The sequence below is a fragment of the Lepidochelys olivacea genome, assembly GCF_965140295.1.
Source record: "Lepidochelys olivacea isolate rLepOli2 genome assembly, chromosome: 13".
Taxonomy (NCBI): domain Eukaryota; kingdom Metazoa; phylum Chordata; order Testudines; family Cheloniidae; genus Lepidochelys; species Lepidochelys olivacea.
Window position 1 is genome coordinate 19,692,266 of NC_140423.1, and position 19,784 is coordinate 19,712,049.

General features: G+C 50.0%; 1 protein-coding gene across 1 annotated transcript in view; it reads left to right on the plus strand.

Annotated features, from left to right (window-relative positions):
• Positions 1-3,741: 3,741 nt before the first annotated feature.
• Positions 3,742-19,784, plus strand: part of HNF4A (hepatocyte nuclear factor 4 alpha) — a 66,969-nt gene continuing 50,926 nt past the window's right edge. Inside the window, exon 1 of the mRNA XM_084646470.1 lies at positions 3,742-3,817. Coding sequence (XP_084502596.1) covers positions 3,769-3,817 — 49 coding nt within the window. The 5' untranslated portion in view covers positions 3,742-3,768. The remainder of the gene's footprint in view (positions 3,818-19,784) is intronic.

Below are 19,784 nucleotides of genomic sequence, written 5' to 3' on the forward strand. Positions count from 1 at the left end.
AGGAAGGAAACATCAACTGCACAACTACAAACTGAGGGACAACTGGCCAGGTGGCAGCACTGCTGAGAAGGAGCTGGGGGTTACAGTGGATCACATACTGAATATGAGCCAACTCTGTGCTGCTGTAGCTGAAAAGGCAAATACCATTCTGGGGGTGTATTAATAGGCGTGCCGTATGTAAGACCTGGGAGGTAATTGTCCCTCTCTACTCGGCAGTGGTGAGATCTCAGCTGGAGTGCTGTGCCCAGTTCTGAGTGCCGCACTTTAGGAAAGGTACGGACAAATTGGAGAGAGTCCATAGGAGAGCAACGAAAGTGATAAAAAGGTTTAAAAAACCTGACCTTTGAGGAAAGGTTAAAAAAACTGGGTATGTTTAGTCTTGAGGGCGTACTTAGACTGTGTGGGGACTTGATAACAATCTTCAGATATGTTAAGGGCTGTTTTAAAGAGGACAGTGATCAATTGTTCTCTGTGGCTGCTGAAGGTAGGACAAGAAGTAATCTGCAGCAAGGGAGGTTTAGGTTAGGTATTAGGAAAAACTTTCTAACTATTCAGGTTATTTAAGCTCTGGAACAGGCTTCCAAAGGAGGTTGTTGAATCCCCATCCCTGGAGGTTTTTAAGAACAGGGTGGACAAACTCCTATCAGGGATGGTCTAGGTTTACTTGGTCCTGCCTCAGCACAGGAGGCTGGACTTGCTGATTTCTCAAGGTCCCTTCCAGCCCTGCATTTCTGTGATTCTATGGGTGGGGATGAGGTTAGCTGGAATAGCTCCCTTGACCCGGGAGCAAGAATGGGCTCAAACATCTGAGATCTGGACACACGAAGGTGTGCTGTGCAGCATGGAGGACACGGCAGGACAATGATAGGAGGGAATCCAGTGGCACATTGCATGAACTCCCTGGCTTATCCACCTGGCAATGTGAGGGCAAATCCTAGGTCATCGGTGACATGAGTGTGGTGGGTCTCAGCCAGCTCAGATCAAGACCTCTCCTCTGCGAAGACACACCGCTGGTGGTGAGTGACTCTCCTCGAGTTGCTGCACAACTACTTCAGGCCTAAGGAAAAGTGTCTGGGCAGTGGCCACTGAAGGGCAGATAACGCTGATTCCCCCTGCTAAGCAGCAAACAAAGGGCAGTGCCTCTCTTATCTGCACTGACAATGGGAGGGTTCAGCCCAGCATTCAGTCTGGCTTACTCAGGAGGCTGTGGGGAAACCCTCTTATCTCAGCTCTCTGGTGAAAGACAGACAAGCCAGAAAGGAGCAGAGCGTCTGGTTTTCCCCTCTCTCCACTGGACTGGGGAAGCCCAGCAGGAGCATTTTGGGCCACCAGCCCCCACTCCCGTCCCCCTCCCCATGCTGCCATTCTGAAGAAAGGGAAGGGGGACAATAATGCAAAGCAAAGAAGGTAAAAGAACTCGGAGTCGTTGTATAGACCCCGTCCCCCTAAACTGCAGCCCCACATCCTCCATATCACACCCCTAACCCCATATTGTGGGGGCCTGCACATCACACAGCTCAGCCCCAAGCTGCTGGAGATGCTCTATCCCAGCCCAGCCCAGAGGGTCTGGGTAGAACCCTCTCTCCCAATAGATGGAGCCACTTCACATCACCCACCCCTGCCTGCACCGGCCTCCACATGACACACATCCCTGCCCCAAACAGGGCCCATCAGTATCAGACACTCCTGCCCCAAACTCAGAGGCCCCTCTATCCTGCCCCCACCTCAGACACACCATTCCCCAAACTGGCGGTGTCTGCCCGTCTCCCACACCTTGCCCTAGGCTGCTCGGCCCCTTCTGTCATTCCCCTCCCAGTGAGCTGACGCTGGATGTGACTATGCTCAGAAAGTGAACAGCCTGAGTTTCCCCTCTCTGGCCCCTCCTCGTCTTGTGGCCCCCTGCAGAACTCTCCAGGTCATCACCATCGGCCAGCTCAGAGGTGTGGCTACCATAGCCTAGGAGCAGGAAATGAATCCTGTGGTGACTCTTGGTGCCTGGCTCCTGGCACGGGGCGGCTGTGGGGCTGTAGCACACTGGACTGAAGGGGACGCACAGATGAGCAGAAAGATGCTGGCGGTAGGTACAGATCAGAGATCATGCTGTTGATTTCTGCGGGGCAAGCACTTGTTATTCTGGCCTGCCATTTGACCCTTGGAGACTTGGGTGGTTATGGACTCAACCCTTTACTTGCAAGCTGATTGCTTTCTTAACCCAAGCCTGACTTCCCTATCTCCCCATCATCTCACCACTGCCACCAGCATCTACTATGCAGCAGCACCAAGCCTGGGTGTATTTGTGCAGCGAACACAGCCCTGCCAGGGTGATGCATCCATGCAAGATAACTTGGGTGCAGAACACTCAACTGCACCTTCCGAGGTGCAAAGTGAGGCGCTCCTGTGTGGAATGTATCCCAACAAGTCTGCTAGGAACCCACAGATACTGCACACAAGCCAGGTGACACAAGGTGCCCAGCAACTGGACACAAGGTGCCCAGCAACTGGTTACAAGGTGTAGCCCAAGGTCCAGTGTGCTTCAGCAGCAGCAGTGAGAACTACAAACTGCTGCAAGCTGGGTGAACTTCCTGGTCCCTGCAGGAATATACCCACTGCCCGCCCAGCAGAAAGTCTGAGCCTTGAAGCTGGGAGCAGGAGGCAAGGAAAGGGAAGGTGGCTCGTCTGGGGGGAAGGGACGGAGGTGAATACCCACGGGCGCCAACACAGAGCCCATGGAGGAACCCCCAAACTTTTACACAACCCCCAAAGTTGTGTAAAAGCCACAAGGCGGGCTTACCTTATCTTATACCATACCGGGATGGTGATCAGTAGAGAGTGTCCCTCTGTCACACTGAGCGCACAGTCTCTCCTCTCTGGGGTTGAACTGGGATTTTTACCTTCAGTTTCCACCTCTAATTGGTGGTCACTGATTCTGTATTTGGGGAGAGTCTGACTTAGAGTTGTACATTTCCCTGCCCTGAGGTAACCGGCTAATGGGATAGTTCTGTGGTAGATGTGATTTGATTTGCACACACCTGCCTATAAACACAGCCATGTTTAAACACACCCTCATACACAGGACACACATAGGACACACGTCTTGCACCCCCTCCCATAAATGCACTTATGTGCATATGCACATTCACCCCGGCACAAATGCAAACACACATTTACACACACATTGCATATGCACCCCCTGCCCCCACACACACATGCCTAGGGATGTGTCCCTGGGCACACATGCGTGTGGCATGCACCAGTCTCACCCATGTACACAGACACAGAGCCTTTGTTTTCTCTCTTTGTTTGGCAATGGCAATAAAAAGGGCTGTATCTCAGAGGCTGGGTTGGTTCTCCCCTCCCTTCCTCTTTCAGCGCTCCCAGCCAGCAGGGCTCTGCCATCAGCCCACTTTTCCACCACTGCCGGAGAGAGTAATGAGAGAACCCCCTGGCCCTGGACTCAGCCTGGCGTGAGTGGGAGCCCCAAAAGTGAGCAATAAAAGCCATGTTTGAGTTTCTAGCTTGGCTGCAGTTACTATAGCTACAACAGCAGCACCTTGCAGATTGGTTTCCATAAGAGCTTGGTTACTATTTAACATCTCCACCCACATTAGCCCTGATTAAGTGAATCAATAAGATAACAGGAGAGGCAGGTTTCCTCGCCCTCCCTCTCCACAACCCCTCCTGCCTTCACCTCGCTCCTTGTACATATATTTATTATTTTACGCATTCTGTTTTCTGGCCCGTGGTTCCTATAGAATTAGTCGACGAGACATGGTCAATGTAATCACCCAGCTAAGCGCTAAGATGGAGGCTTTGTACGGTGAGTATGTGGGTTATCATCTTCCTTGCTGCGACTCTTGGCTCCAGGCAGTCATTGCTCGTGGGAACAAATGTCAGGGAAGGTAGGAGGCTATGGGCTGGCAGTGTGTGTGGCAGTTACACTTCTGGGGCCCAATCCTTAGGGCCCTGCTCAGGCAAACTCCCACTGACTTGAAGAGGAGTTTTGCCTGAGTGAGGACCCCCAGGATTTGGGCCTTTATGGACAAGGATTTAGGGGGTAGGAGGAAGGTCTCCGAGCCTGGAAACTGGCATGGAGAAGAGAAGCAGGGTTCTTTCTGGAAGTCTCTTCCCTCTGCTTTGCGTGAGGCAGGAGGAATCTGTGTTATTGTCGTGCTCGGAGCAGCGCAGTCCAGCCGGAGGTGTCCCCTCCCTCACAAAACGTCAGCGTGCTCGGAACAGGGCCTGGGTTTCTGTCTGTGAGCCCCATTGATGTGACATGTTCATTGCACCAGTGGGAGAACAAATCAAAATGAAAGCCAGGCCCCGCTGTGCGTTGGGCAGCGCTTGGGTGGCGTGAGGCAGGTCAGTAACAATGCAGGCTTTCGTCACAACAAGGCCTGGTTTCCCCAATAACAGGCAGAGACGGCTGACCATTGAGAGGGGCTGGTTTGTTAGTATTGCCTAGTGAGAGGATTATAGGCTGCGGGCTTAGCCCACAAGGAGAAAATGGCATGAACGAGGCATACACCAGGAGGTGTGTTATTGGTTAGGAACACCTGGGTTCCATAGGAGAAGCCAAGAAGGCCCCATACTGTCCCTGCATGGCCGGGAGGGTGTGAGCCTACTTGTGCACACAAAACAGTTAGGAATGAGCAATTCCACATTATCCCCAGCACCAGGAAACTGTTTTGCTTTGCCAGATGCTAAATGCCAGGAGCTTCACTGTAAATAGAGGATGATGGTCACTTTCCTCCTTTGGATGCTGGTATCATTATTATTATTACTACCCCTTTTTGACCCAAGCGGTGTAGCTAAAATTCAGAGTCCTGTGGATTGTTTCCATTAGGAGAAGAAATTGATGACAGAGTCAGGTATTTCTTTAGTGCAGACCTGTTTATTTACAAAGAATGTACAACATTCTGTTACCCTGAGCACAGCAGGAGCCAAACAACAGAGGACAGTTTCTTTACTCACAGTTCCAAGCCTCAGGTCGAAGCCCGCACTCTGCCCAAAAGCTCTTCTCTCTCTTCGCTGTTTCTCAGGATCCCGCTCCCAGGGCTTCTGTGGCTGATTGGCTGTGGTTTTGGCTTTCAGCTCCTTCTCTCAGCTTCCCTGGTTTTTCTTGCTGCTTCTCTCACACATAGAGACACTCATAGCACTACCAATCAATACCCTGTGTTTGCTAAATTTTCTTTTCTGAGGCAACCCCTTGGGCCACATGGTTCAGCTTTTACTCAAGCCTTGTTTTGGGTGGAAGATTCTATTAGTTCAGCTCTCTACAAAGGAGGTCAATTGCTTTTTGACATTTATCCTGAATAAAAGACAGCTGTTACACCCACCAGCTTCCACGAGGTTTAACATTATTCATTCTGCAGCAGGGCCTAAGGGACCCAGTGTTTCTTTGTCAAAGCTGCCCAGGCCAAGGAAGGTGAAACAACCAGTTTGACTGCCAGTTGAGCCTGCCCATCCAGCCATCCTGCTTATTCCTTGTGGTTGCATGCGTACACAAGGAGCGTGGCACTAATAGCTGGTCTCTGGCCTGGCACTGGCTGGACACTGGCTCTGTCACTCTCCGGTTTGTCCCTGTTCTGTGGAAAAACAGAAGCCTCCAGAACTGTTCAGTCTGACATCTTGTGCCTGCCCTATAGTCACTATTAGGAACAAAGAGCCAGTGCACTCTGGCATGGGGTTGTTTTAAGATGCCCATATGCCAACAAACACCTGGAAGCTATTTATCAGGGTGGGATTTTGTCACACTCTTTTGACCAGCCTGGAACTGGATGCAAAGATGATCACTTAAATAGTCTCCAGATAGGTTTTCTCTAGACATGCACAGACCTCTCTCCAGGACCTTCTTATTGGACCCGGTCCTGAGTCGGTGCAAATCCATGTCACTCCGTTCGCTTCATGGAGCTATGGCAGTTTACGCCAGCTGAGGATCTGGCCTATTGTTACACTGCTGCTAGGATAAGTTAAATACCCTCAGTGAGATTGGTGGAGCAGGAGAACTGAAGACAACTCATAAAGTACGTTTAGGGGGTCTGGTCTGCTTGTCCGACTGTGAGTATCCTGTCCGGGCCTTGGTCTGTGTGGCTGCAGTTTTCAATTGGTAAAAAGCCCAGCTGATTTCACAGAGCCGTAGAAGTCAGAGGACGGAAAGGATCTCTTGGGTAAAAGTGAGCTCTAAATTGGGTGATAAGTTTTGCATGAACAGTATTTTGTTGGTCAGCCATGCTTTTGAATGCCCAGTCCCGCTGCATAGGCAGATAGGGTCGTGGGATGTTCAGTGACCCAGTCTGTTCTGTGAGCAGCTCAAACAAATGCTTGGCACCTCCAGAAACAATGTGCACAAAGGGGCTGATCCTGCAAGGATTCTATCGATCTCAAGAGGGGAAAAGGGCACTGAGCACCCTGCAGGATCAGGCCCGAGCTCATGATGATTCTTGCTGGGCACACAGAACACTCAGTGCCCTCCAAACACCTCCGGAGACATGGCCCCTTCTCCCGAGGAGCTTTCACCCTGGCTCAGACACATGCAGAAGAGCTGGCCCCATACAGGGATGGCACAAGCCAGGGCCTGGGCTGGAATCTCAGAGGGGTTATCATCAAAACGCTTGACATGGCCGGTATGTTTGAGGAGGCAGGAGAGAGAGGTGCCCGGGGAGAAGCAGGGAGTTCCAGGCACAGGGGCAGCATGGGGGAAAGGTGCAAAGATGAGAGCAGCTGAAGGAAGCAAAAGGAATAGTTAGGAGTTGAGGGTGGATGGCACAAAGGAAACAAGGTGATAACGGATCCTTGGTCTGTCTTGTCTCTTTAAACCCTTTGGGCAGGGGCAGGTCTGTTACTATGCGCCCACCTCTAGGTCCTACTGCAACAACAATTCGTAACGTATGGCCATCTCGTTGCCCACCCTCACCCTCCCAGCTAATGCAGGATCATTCTCCTGGTGCATCTGCCAATACAGCTTTATCCAGGCTAGTTTTCAATGATTCAGGCAATTTTCTCCCGCCACCTGCTCCTCATGAATGAATCCCCCCATCTGTTTTATCCAGCAGGGATCAAGCTGTGTGTTTCTAGCTGCAGAACAGGAAGGATTAGAGTGATTCTCTCATGGGGCCCTGGCTAGGAAGCTTGGAGGTGCAAGACACCCCCTTTTTGGGTCTCCCTGCACTCAAAATGTTTATGACACACATTTGACTTGGGGTTCAGAGCTCTCTCCCATCCCGTAATGAGCAGGTCTTTGCCTTCATCCCTGCTTGGCTGATAGTATTGCAAACGGCTGAATGAGCTGTTAAATCACTTATTGATAAAGTCACTGTGTCCCCTTGCATCTGGCTTTAACATGGGCAGCAGTTTGCCAGCCTCAACTTATAGAAGATTTACTGGAAACTTTTAATCAAGCTGAGTCAAATATTGCTGCAGCTAATTTTCTCCTAGAATCCAGCCCCGATCAAAAGCAAATGAGAGGCCGAGAAGAGCTGGCAGGTTGCATGCAGGACACATGTGGGAGGAGAACGCTGCCATATCAGCTAGACTTAGGAAGAATTGCTCCACATCCCACCTGCAGGGTTGGTCTTCCCATCTGTTTCATGGATAAACAAAGGAGATCTCACAACAGACACTCGCTGTTTGAAAGTCTGTCACGGGAAAGACCTGCCAAGTCTAGCTGAGTCCGAGGCTTTTGAAAAAACAACAAAAAAGGAGCCTCCGAGACCACAGCAAGAGGAGCCAATGAATGCTGGCAGAAGAAGGGGAGCCCTCGTACACCGTTAGGTTAAAAAGTTATCCAAATACAAGCAGAGGAAGGTTTGGCTGAGAGCAGGGACCCAGGGAGTGTCTGGCATGAAATGGAGTTTGGGAAAAGGATTCTTTAGACGAAAGCTGGAATCTCAGTCCTGCATGGACACACTTCAAATGGAGCTTCAGGCTAGCCTTTATGATAGATAGATAGATAGATCGATAGCTAGATAGATAATGTTCAAGTGGTGCAAAGTGCACAGGAACTGGCCAGAAATAGCCACTGAAGAATTGCCCCTGGGCAGGGGAACTCCTTCCCACTATAAAGCTGGTGAAGGTGGCATAGGTGCCTCCTGGAACAGCCACCTCTTCTTGTCCCCAGCACTGGGGGTTGGGTGAGGAAATGGGCGTGTTGGAGGGGGTGCAGCAGAACGGAGTGCACAACACTGAGTCTGTGCTGGTGCAACTTGGCCAGTGGCGTAAGTTGTGGCTGTTCCTTATCAGGGTGGCGCAGGATCTGGGAGCCCCAGCCAGCTTTCCGGCAGCCCACCCTCCGTGTTGTCCTAGGGGAGTTTGCATGCAGTGGAGATCTGGAGATCTTTTGGGTGACATTTTCAGGCTGTTGAAAGGTGCCTCACCCACAGCCTTGATCCCGTTTGTCCCCCAAACAGGGGCAGCACCGACAGCAGCCACGTGCACCAATATGCGCCGAATTGCTCCCCACGTCTTGAAGCAACGTCCTGCAGGATGAGAGGTGGGGTCAGCCTCCATGTCAGTCCCTGTGCTCCCTTTCTTTTGTCAATTGCAGTGGAATTGAGGAAAAATCCCACAGCAAAGTGTTCCGATAACATCAAAACATCTGGTTCAATCTTCTCGAAATGGAGCGTTTTGATTTTTCATTTCAAAACCACTTGTCAGACCAAAATTCAGTTTTTTATATAAACCTTTTTTTAAAATGTTTTAAAAGGCCAAAACTGGAGCAAAATGTTTTCGTTTTACGTAAACTAAATGTTTCAATCAACCCCAAATTATTTTTCCCCCCAGAATTTCATTTCGTAGGAGAATTCAAAGGTTTGTTTGTTTGTTTCCTTTCCATTTTGCAATGGCAAAAAATTCGAAATCAGAAAATTTCCCAAAATTCAAAATTTCCCCAAAAAACAAAATGGAAAATCTAGTTTCTGCCCAGCTGTATTTAAAAGACCCCAGTGATGCCTTGGCACCTCTGTTTGGGGGCTGTTTGGTGGGGGGGCTGGCAAGGCATCCCCTGACTTTTCACAGAGTAGGGCACACTAGTTTTCCACATTCCAACTCTTCCATTTTATAGGCCATTCCTCAGAAATGGGTAATGCAGAGTTGGAAGGATTTGTCCAGCAGGGCTGATGAGAGAGGGGAGGGCAGAACAATTGTACCAGGGACCTGAGCTCAATGGGCCCCCCCAGAATATCTGTATTGTCTGTGTAATAAAGAGACATGGCAGGGGATTGGGCCCCAGGGAACATGATGTACCAGGGCCCCATATTTCTCTCGATGGGCCTGTCTGCACCTTCCTAACTGTAACTCAGGGGAAAGGGGTATGTGTTGAAAATACCTCTCCAGCCAGCATGGTGTCATCCTGCTGGTGCTGCTGGAGGTTTGTGGTAACAAGGAGGAATTGGAGGCTGTTGAGAGGGTAAGCAATGGAGAGATAGACTAAGAAGAGCGCTGGCTACCCTTATAGACAACGTATAGGTCAGGGATAGGGCAGAAGGCCCATCATTCTCTGGACAATGAAAAGGAGCCGGGGTCCTTACCGGGGTCCTTACCGGTGCTCCATTGCTAGGAGACGAGGGAGGAGCCAGACTAGTCCAGCCAAGGCCATTTCTTTGCATTTTTCCTCACAGGGCAGTAACTATTATCACAGCATCTCTCTGTCCTGAGAGTCAGCGTGGGCTAGTGGTTAGAGCAGGGATCTGCAACAGAAGTCAGGAGGCCTGGAGTCTGTTACTGATATCGCCACTGCTGAACTTGGCCATATCCATCTGTAATCTGGGTGTAATGCTAAGTGAAAGGCTGGGAGACCCTTATGTGAGAGGTGCTAGAGACTGCTAAGTATTATTAGGTTTGATAGTTGTGTCAAGGGTTTTCTTTTTCTTGTATCACCGGGGAGAGAGGAAGAACAAAGTGCTAATGATGTTGGCAATTACCCCTTTTGCAGTTGCTGGCTCAATAACTGTGCACAAGATTAGGCAAACAATTGCACGTGAATTTGAACACCTACATTTTAAAAAATATGGCTACTCTGATTATGATTGATTGTTGAGTGCATGAGCGACATTATGGTAGTGCCCTGAGGTCATGATGAAGATGTGGACCATCAGGTGCTATACAAATATAGGGGTGGATATGCTTCCTGCCCCAGATTGCTTATGATCCATTTCTTTTTTCATTCCAAAGAGTCAGCTGTCAAACTGGGAATGAGCACCCCAAGGTTTACATCTGTGACTGTCTGGGGCAGGATTTACCTGCCAGAAAACAGCTGAGTAAGGTGTCTTGCTACGTCAAGGAATAAGCAAAGCTACTTAAACACTAAACAAAGGGTAGTCCTTTACTTTAGCTGCCCTGGACATAGCTACCATGCTGTCCCTTGGAGCTCAGAGGCTCTTTATTCATGAAAACATCCACACCGTATAAGGAAATACCTGGGCGATGGAGCTGAGAACATGCAGCGCCTCTGTACAGGGACACAAGGAGAACTCATTAACTGCATTTGTAGGGTGCGTGGAGACCTTGAGATGAAAGGTGGGTTGTGTGCAGTTGACAATAGTGATACTGCCATGTTCTGAGCTAGTTCTACACAACTCCATGCCATTTTTATAAGGGGGTGAGAGAGCAAAGTATCCTGAGTCATAGACTGTGACATTTACCCCTGTGCTGAGGGCCAGCCTGAGGCCTGTGCAGCATTTAAAGTCCCATTTCAGGCCTACTTTGCGGTCTTCTTGTCTACACTTACCAGGGGTTCGACTTGCGGCCATCAATGCAGCAGTGGTCGATTTAGCAAGTCGAGTGAAGACCCACTAAATCAACCGCAAATCACTCTCCCGTCGACTCCGGTACTCCACCAGAAGGAGAAGAGTAAGGGGAGTTGACAGGAGAGCATCTCCCATTGATCTCCCATTGACATCACGTAGTGTTGACCCCGCAGTAAGTAGATCTAAGCTACGTTGACTTAAGTTATGCTACTAACGTAACTCAAATTGCGTCGCTTCGATCAACTTTCCCACGTAGTGTAGACAAAAGAGGATATCACCCTGAATCAGAAGAAATATCTTTTACTCCAGCAATGTCTGTTTTTAAGGGCAGGGCTGCACTACAGGGTTAAGTCGACCTAAGTTACACAACTCCAGCTATGTGAATAATGTCGCTGGAGTTGACGTAGCTTAGGTCGACTTATTGTGGTGTCTACACCATGCTAGGTCGACGGGAGAAACTCTCCCATCAACTTACCCTTGTGCTTCTCATTCCGGTGGAGTACTGGAGTTGACGGGAGAGTGATCTGCGGTCGATTTAGCAGGTCTTCACTAGACCCACTAGAGCAACCCTTGTTAGATTGATCGCCGCAGCATCAATCCACGGTAAGTGTAGACAAGCCCTAAGTCTCAGTGAGTTTCATTTGGAAGCAACAGCACTAAGTGGGTGGACAACGTGGCACGCTGATGGAAGTCCTAGTCAAATAGCTCTTTAAATATAAACTTAATAGCACTCAGCGTCTTCCCGAATGGTGGTCCCTCGGTGCACTTTACAATCTATACACAGAAATGCAGCCCACCTCCGGGACACAAGACAGCATAAGGCACAACAGCAGAGCAGAAATTTGTATTGCAAATATTTTTGCCTCCTAACAATAGCATTTCCCTATCCCCTTGGTGACTGTCTGGCTCCCGCTGATAGGCCTTGCTTGTACTGTAAGGCCCTGTCTACACTAGGGAATTTCTCTGCAAATGCTCCACCACTGGGGACACTGGCTTAGCACCATTCATGTTAGCAATGCTGGGACCTCTAGTGCAGCTGGATCCCCAGTTGCCAGTTTCATGTAACCCTGTTCAGAGCAGGCCTTATCAACATGGTGCTAAATGCTGGCAGTAGCCAGCAGGTCATCTATTTTGGGACTCTCATCATTGCTGGCACTGGTGGGTGGGTGGATGGAACCCATCTATCCTGTTTCCCTCTGCCTTTAAATGATGGGTCTCTAGTCTGCACTCGTATCCAGTACGCAGGAAAGTTCCTTCAGCCTCCATGTGTCCTGGCACTAATGGGGAACAGAATCACACTCTGTAAGCAAAAGTTACCCCTAAGTTATTAGGGAGTTTGGGTAGTTTGGGATATTGGGAATTGGGTACAAAGCTCTCCCCCATAGGTCAGCAATGTCAGCCAAGGCTGACAGTGATTGAAAGTCAGTTCAGTAGCATGTTTGAGATCAGCTGTCACCTGGAGCTCAAGTCCTGCCTCTAGTGGGCATGTGGCTGAAAAAAACCAACAATGCCAGTGACGGCACTTGTGGCCCTATTTGTCACACTAGCTGGCAGCTAGTCTGCTGCAAGGCCAAGGACTGAATGGTCAGGGAGACAAAACTCTCCTCTGGTGGTCCCAGTGGGTCCTGGAAGGGGGCACATTCTCAGGGTGGCACAAAGGAAGCTCACATTGCTGCTGCTTAGCCCTGCTTATTTTGTGGCTAGACAGAGGACTTCAGGCTGCATTACTGGCAGCCCAGCTGTGGTCTCAGGTCTGTAAATAAAGCTCACCAGCTGGACCAGGATGTGCTGCTTCGTGCCCTGCCACATCTCTGCTGTCTTTGTGTTGGTGCCGTGAATACCCCAATAGGCACCTCTCAGTGTATGTCTCTGTCAACTGTTGCCACACTCAGAACTGGGCAAATACTAGGGAAAAAATAGTGAATATTTTTGTTCAGGCTCCTTTTGTGTTTGCTTTCCTCAGATATTCTAGCAAACAAGTTTCCTGGCAGGAATGTCTGTGGAAACAGTGAATGTTGCAGAATATTCATGGAAGGCAAATTTCAGGTTTATGATTGCACCAGAAACTTGATTCGAAACAATACCCTGTCACCTACACATCCAACCAAACCAGCTGAGATTTTGAGTATCAACTCTTCTCGGGAACTGCTTATGCACAAGCTTCAGCTCAAGAATTAGCCATAGAAAGTATTCAGCAAACCACTTCAGTAATAAAGAAATTTTAAAAACCTGTGATCTACTTTTAGATAATTTGCAAAGATTAAGAGAAGTGACTCCATGCAAAATGATTGACTTAGTGCTAGTTGAGAGGTTTCAGAGTAACAGCCGTGTTAGTCTGTATTCGCAAAAAGAAAAGGAGTACTTGTGGCACCTTAGAGACTAACCAATTTATTTGAGCATAAGCTTTCATGAGTTACAGCTCACTTCATCGGCTGCATACTGTGGAAAGTATAGAAGATCTTTTATACACACAAAGCATGAAAAAATGGGTGTTTACCACTACAAAAGGTTTTCTCTCCCCCCACCCCCCATCATGTGCCAGCAATGCCCCTCTGCCATGTACATTGGTCAAACTGGACAGTCTCTACGTAAAAGAATAAATGGACACAAATCAGATGTCAAGAATTATAACATTCATAAACCAGTCGGAGAACACTTCAATCTCTCTGGTCACGCGATTACAGACATGAAAGGTGCGATATTACAACAAAAAAACTTCAAAACCAGACTCCGGCGAGAGACTGTTGAATTGGAATTCATTTGCAAATTGGATACAATTAACTTAGGCTTGAATAGAGACTGGGAGTGGCTAAGTCATTATGCAAAGTAACCTATTTCCCCTTGTTTTTTCCTACCCCCCCCCCCCCCGACGTTCTTGTTAAACCCTGGATTTGTGCTGGAAATGGCCCACCTTGATTATCATACACATTGTAAGGAGAGTGATCACTTTAGACAAGCTGGAGAGTGGGGTGGGGGGAGAGAAAACCTTTTGTAGTGGTAAACACCCATTTTTTCATGCTTTGTGTGTATAAAAGATCTTCTATACTTTCCACAGTATGCATCCGATGAAGTGAGCTGTAGCTCACGAAAGCTTATGCTCAAATAAATTTGTTAGTCTCTAAGGTGCCACAAATACTCCTTTTCTTTTAGTGCTAGTTGCTATGTAAAGGGCCATCTGCGGGGAATGGCCCCAGCAGCTCTGTATCTAAAATCATGAGCCTCTGATGGATTAGTAAACCTCTATGATTGGTGTAGCCATTCGAGGGGTACAAAGAGCCATGCTGTGCTAGGGTGGGTCAGGTTACATCTAGAAGTAGAAAACAATCCCAGAGAGACAGGGAGGAGAGAGGCTCCATTCTGACACACAACGCCCCCACAGCCACAGCAGCCAGACCTCCCAGAAGGACCCACTGTGCTCTTGGGGCAGTTATGAACAGCATCTCCTCCCAACATCACAAAGGGATGGGGATTAGAAATGTCCTTCTCCCCTCCCACCTGAGCATTGTGTAAGTGATGTTTTCCTGTGGCAGCTGTAAATAATGTTACATAGTACCTGCTTCAGGTTAATCCATAAATACATACACAAATGGCACAGGAAGGACTTACACTTTATAGCACTTGGTAATCCAGTGATTTTAACACAGTGTCAACAGCAGTGCAAAGGAGCAGGAGGTGACTCTCTTCTGGTGGGGGGGGGGAAAGGAGGAAAATGACCAAGAGGCCCGTGAGGCCCAAATGTTCAGAATCATGCATGTGTCGGGGCGCACCTGGCATGTCTGTAAAAATACCCTGACGTCTTGAGCAGCTACACTAAAGCCTCACCCCAAAGGCTAGCTACCCAGCCCATCAGTTTGGGTAGTGTCTACACTGAAGAGCTACAGCAGCGCAGCTGTGCCCCTGTAGCGGTTGAAGTGTAGATATACCCTAACTATCAGAGGGTGAGGTTTGCCAAAAGTTGTGGGGGCAAACAACTTAAATAGATTTCAGAGACAGCTGGACAAATCTACAAGTGCGATTCCATGACGAGGTTGCTTGGGATGGGAAAAGGAAAGGAAAGGGCAGGGCTCAGCAGCCCTGGGGCTCACTTCCAGTTTATGTCTTATGTTCCTAAAAGCTCATGCTTCAGCATTTCAGCTGGCTACCTACAAGGGTCAGGAAGGGATTCCCCTCCCCACCCCCCAAGTGTATTCTGGGAAGGATTTTTTTAAAAAAATCTCCTTCCTCTGAAGCATCAAGGACAGAGGTCCTGGAACAATTTTGATAGTAGGGGGGTGCTGAAAGCCATTGAACCAAACTGTAAACCCTGTATACAATGGAAACCACTTTAAGCCAGGGGGTACGACCCTGTATATAATGGAGACCACTTTAAGCCAGGGGGTGTGGCAGCACCCCCAGCTCCCCTAGTTCCAGCACCTCTGATCAGGGATGGCCACAGCTGGAGATGCACCATTGGCCAGGTGGGCCAGGACTCTGAGGTGGCACCAAGCATTTCCTGTCTGCAGTGCTTGGCTGGCTGGTTCGTGCTCACATGCTGAGGGTCTAACTGATCGCTGTATAAGGAAAGGAATTTTCCCCCAGGTCAGATGGGCAGTGACCTTAGGGGTTTTCACCTTCCTCTGCAGTGTGCAGGTGGAGGTCACTTGCCAGGATTATCTGGGTGGATCTTTTCATTTCCCTGCCATTGTGGGGGCCTCGGACACTGGGGCACCGTTCAGCCCCACCTATTCTCTGCCTCTGGCACATAACAGTCGAATTTCCTGAGGGCTGTAATGCTTTGGTCTCATTTCCGTTGTTGGGGTAAGTGTGAGGGTGCTGGGTGTTGGTGCTGGCTTGTAATATTCGGAGACTAGACTAGACGAGACAGATCTGCTGGTCCCTTCTAGCCTTAACTCTCTGACACTGCATGCTTGCAGGTGACAGGTACCTTTCACCTGCCTTCTGCACAGAAAACCTCCTGTGGCTGAAAATGGGCGTGTCACAGATTTTATAGCCTCGAGGCAAGGGGGAGGTGTTGGGAGAGCCATACATTCAGCTTCCTGGGATGGCATTGACACTCTGCTCAGCAGAGCCAGTGTCAACAGAAGGCCTGGAGGAAGAAGGCAAAAACCAAACACACGGGCACTTCTCAGAACAAGAGCTGTAAAACCTGTGCAAACCTGAACAAGTGGCACGACACTGTTTTTATATGTTCAGAATCAATAGTTGGGCCCACTAAGAGTATTTGCTGACACATAAACTACATCCACCACCCGGGGTTTCCCAAGGTTTATGACTCAAGGCCTGGAGTCTTCAGTGGAGTTTGTAGGGCTCAGGTACCTACCTCTACATCTTGCTTTACTGTGGCTCTCAAATCACCAGCTTGCAGCCTCTCCACCATATGCTCTTTAAATCTTTTTTAAAGGGTGTTTGTTCCACTGCAACCTGAGTACACTGATAAGCAGCCTGTGCTGCCCCCCACTCCCACCCCCAGTCATGGGAGGTATGGTCAGAGCATAGCATGTGAAATTGGGTGTGCCAATGCTTGTTACCAACAGCAAGCGTCATGGCCCTGCTTTCCGGCTCGCTGAGTGAGTTCTGCCCCCAGATCAGTAACATCCCTGGGGATGCATCCCAGCCACTCCTGAAATAAATGCCCCAGCCCAGAAAGTGGATTCCATTCAGGTTAACTTCACTTACCCACACTCAGCTAGTGGGGGCAAGGAGTGTTAATACTGGAGATCTGGGTCGGCTGCTGGCAACAGTCACCACTCAGATAGGCTGTGGACACTGAAAAAGCAGCTGCCCAGAGTAAAATCACCCAGCTTGATGCTGGGCCCACAGTGCTGATGGGGAACAGGAGCAAACCCACCAGCGGGGCCCTGGATCTCGGGGTTCTGTGCAGCTGGGTGTGCTGTAAAGAAGAAGCCACCAGAGCAGTAGAAAGGCCACCCCAAGGGGATGATCCAAGTCTGTCCACAGCAGGCAAGAGATTGTGGAGGAGGCCTCAGCTGGAGCTTTCTGTGATGGTTGGGTAGAATCATAGAATATCAGGGTTGGAAGGGACCTCAGGAGGTCATCTAGTCCAACCCCCTGCTCAAAGCAGGACCAATCCCCAATTTTTACCCCAGATCCCTAAGTGGCCCCCTCAAGGATTGAACTCGCAACCCTGGGTTTAGCAGGCCAATGCTGAAACCACTGAGCTATCCCTCCCCCCAGGAACAACAGCGAGCAGCCTGAAAAGATCAGTGGCATAGTGAGAGCAAGGAGGGGAGCGGTGGGTGCTGGCGACAGAGGCAGTGTCAGGGCAGGAGTGGAAGATGAAGCTGGGAGAGGAAGTGACAGCATGAACCCCGGGCACAGATACCCCCCAACACACATCTCCAGATGGTGCCTCAGGCTCCACTCTCATCATTTCTGAGGTCACTGTAAGCTCTCGGTGGAGCCCCATAATTCCCAACTGCCTGCTCTGCGCTGTCTGTGCACCTGGGAGCAGTTCCACTGGCTCGAGATCGGCCTGTGGGTGTGCAGCATTCAAGCCTGTCTGGAGAACTCTCTGTTGATCTAGGTGGCAAAGCACTACATTTCAGTGCAGAACACAAGGGGGAAGGCGCTTTCACAAAGTCAAGTGGAGTTCACATCTGGGCCCCTCCTCCATGCCATACAGGAATCCACCCCACCAGGACAAGGGAGTGTAACAGAGTAGGGCGTGGCATGATGAGTCCCTGAGCCGAGCAGGGCTCCTGCATATCCATGCCCCCTCAGGGTACACAGCACAGAGGATGGGCTCAGAGGCTCAGGTGGGGGTAGGGGGCTGCGGGAGAGAACAGTTCTGGGGACTGACCACAGGGCTGGGCTGAGATTTATCATGGCTCTTTGTTATTTATCCCAAAGTGCTGCTAGACATTGCAGAGCTGGACAAAGCCATGGACCCTGCCTCAAAGAGCTTCTGGTCCAACCAGAGAGACAAGATGAGGGAACACAAAGCAGAGGCAGGAGACAGGGGAGATGGTAGACAAACCCAAGGGTGCTCCAGGACAGCTCTATGCCAGCTGCTTCTCCTCTCCTTTGCGCAGGTCATGATCTGGGGTGAGCAGGGGAGTAAAGCAAGAGTGCATACTGCTCCAGGGATCCTGGGGGACAGACTGGCTCCAAGGGGACTGTTCCAGCTGTTTTAAAGTAGAGAATCTTTACTGCTGCTCTGTCTGGCTCCAAGATCTACCTCTGTTTTCCCCCTCAACTATGCTGAGTATGAGGATGGAGCACATTCCATAGGCACACGAAGGAAATACTTTGTTCAGCCCCAACTCCCCAGGCACCTTAGCCCCTATACCATTCCCCTGATATTGCCTCTCTTTCTGGATCACAAAATCTGTATTTATCACAGAACCTAGGGAGCTCCTTGGGGCAGGGCCTGGCCAGGCCTAGCCCCATGGGGCCCTCCATTAGGAGAGTGACCCCCATGTCTCTTACACATCACCCCCGCCAAAGACCATTGCATTCGCTCTGTGGGAATGAGCGGGGCACTCCTGTGAGGCATTTAAAGACTTGCAAAGGAAGGCCCAGCTTATATTGCTGCAGAAGGCCACAGCAATGGGCTGTCCTCCAGGAACAGTGATGCAAGAGCCATGGGAAGCCAGCACATCTCTGCTCAGCTTTAGGCTGAGTCATGGGGGTGAGGTCGCTCCGGGTCCTCTTCTGGTCCTAATACAGGTGTCAGGAGCAGAGTAGGTCTGTCACTCCCCAGAAGTTGGTGCGACGAGCGTTTCCTTTGACTTCTGTCCCAAGGGGTACAGTTGGCCCCTCCTTGCCCTGTGTTTCTTGTACCTTCCAGATTTCAGAGCCCAACTCAAAATCGATCTGGTTTCACACTGATACTGTGGATTCTGTCTGATCAGGGCACAGAACTGTCAAACAGCCCCAGGTCTGTGAATCTCAGGGATCCTCTCTGGGAAGCTGCTCTTAGTTTGGCGTTTGTGATGAAATCCAGGGGAGCAGGCGAGATTCCTGTGGGGTGGGGACCTAGTGGAGAAGAGAGAGGTTTGGAGCTCCTGAGCCTGCAGACTGAGTTTCAGTGGTTTCTAGTAACAGGGAAGCCTCTTTACCTGGGCTCTGAAATCCCCGTGCACAAGAACGTGACTTCTCAGATTCAGTGACTGACCACTAGGAGGAGATTAGCAGGTTCAGCAAGTGTAGAAGGGAGCATCCCTGGAGACCTCCTGAGAAGAAAACATGGTCTAGGCTTGTCCCGGAGTGGGAGATTTCCAGCAGCCCCAGCCCCAGGATCATGCTGAATACAGGGACATTACAACAGCTTTTGGGTATGAGCATTAAATCCATTGCCCTGAAACACCTTCGCCCGCCCGCCAGGGGTCTGGGTGACTTCACTGAAGAGCTGCCCTGTTGCCTGCCTCTCTTGCATCATCTCTCCTTCCTCCAGGAGTGGGTCAGGATCCCCCCACCACACAAACAGCTTAGGCGGTGAAGTGTCAGATTGCAGCATTTTCTGCCCTGTACTGCTGCGCCAGGCCGCCAGCATGGAAAGGTCATAGCAGCACTGCCGCCAAACAGGAATAGAAAGATCAATAGAGGCCATAGCATCCCAGTTCCTGGGATAAGGCTGGCAATGGCTCTTTCAAGGTCTCGTTCTACTTTGCCAGCCAAAAAATCCCTTTATTTGCTACCAGGCCTGACCATGCCTGTCCCTTTTGCACGCCACACCACAAAGGGCCCCCGGAGCAGGAACAGCCTGAGATCACTCCAGCTGAAAGCTCTTGATTGTGTTGCATGTTGAAGGACCTGGATTTCAGCTCTACCATCACCTCTGATAGATTCACTAGGGAAGGGACTGGCAGTTAAACCAATGCCCGGAACTTGCTGACAAATGTCAACCTGATAAGAGTCCTAGCCCACAATAAATACACCCCGTCAGCCAGCAGCCTGGGTAAATAAAGGAGCCTTATTCTGCGCACCTGGCAGGTTCTGCTGGAACAAAGGGCTAATTCCAGAACAAAAGGCGACCCCCCCTCAAGAGCTCCCTGACACCCCCCCTCCCCAAGATGTTTG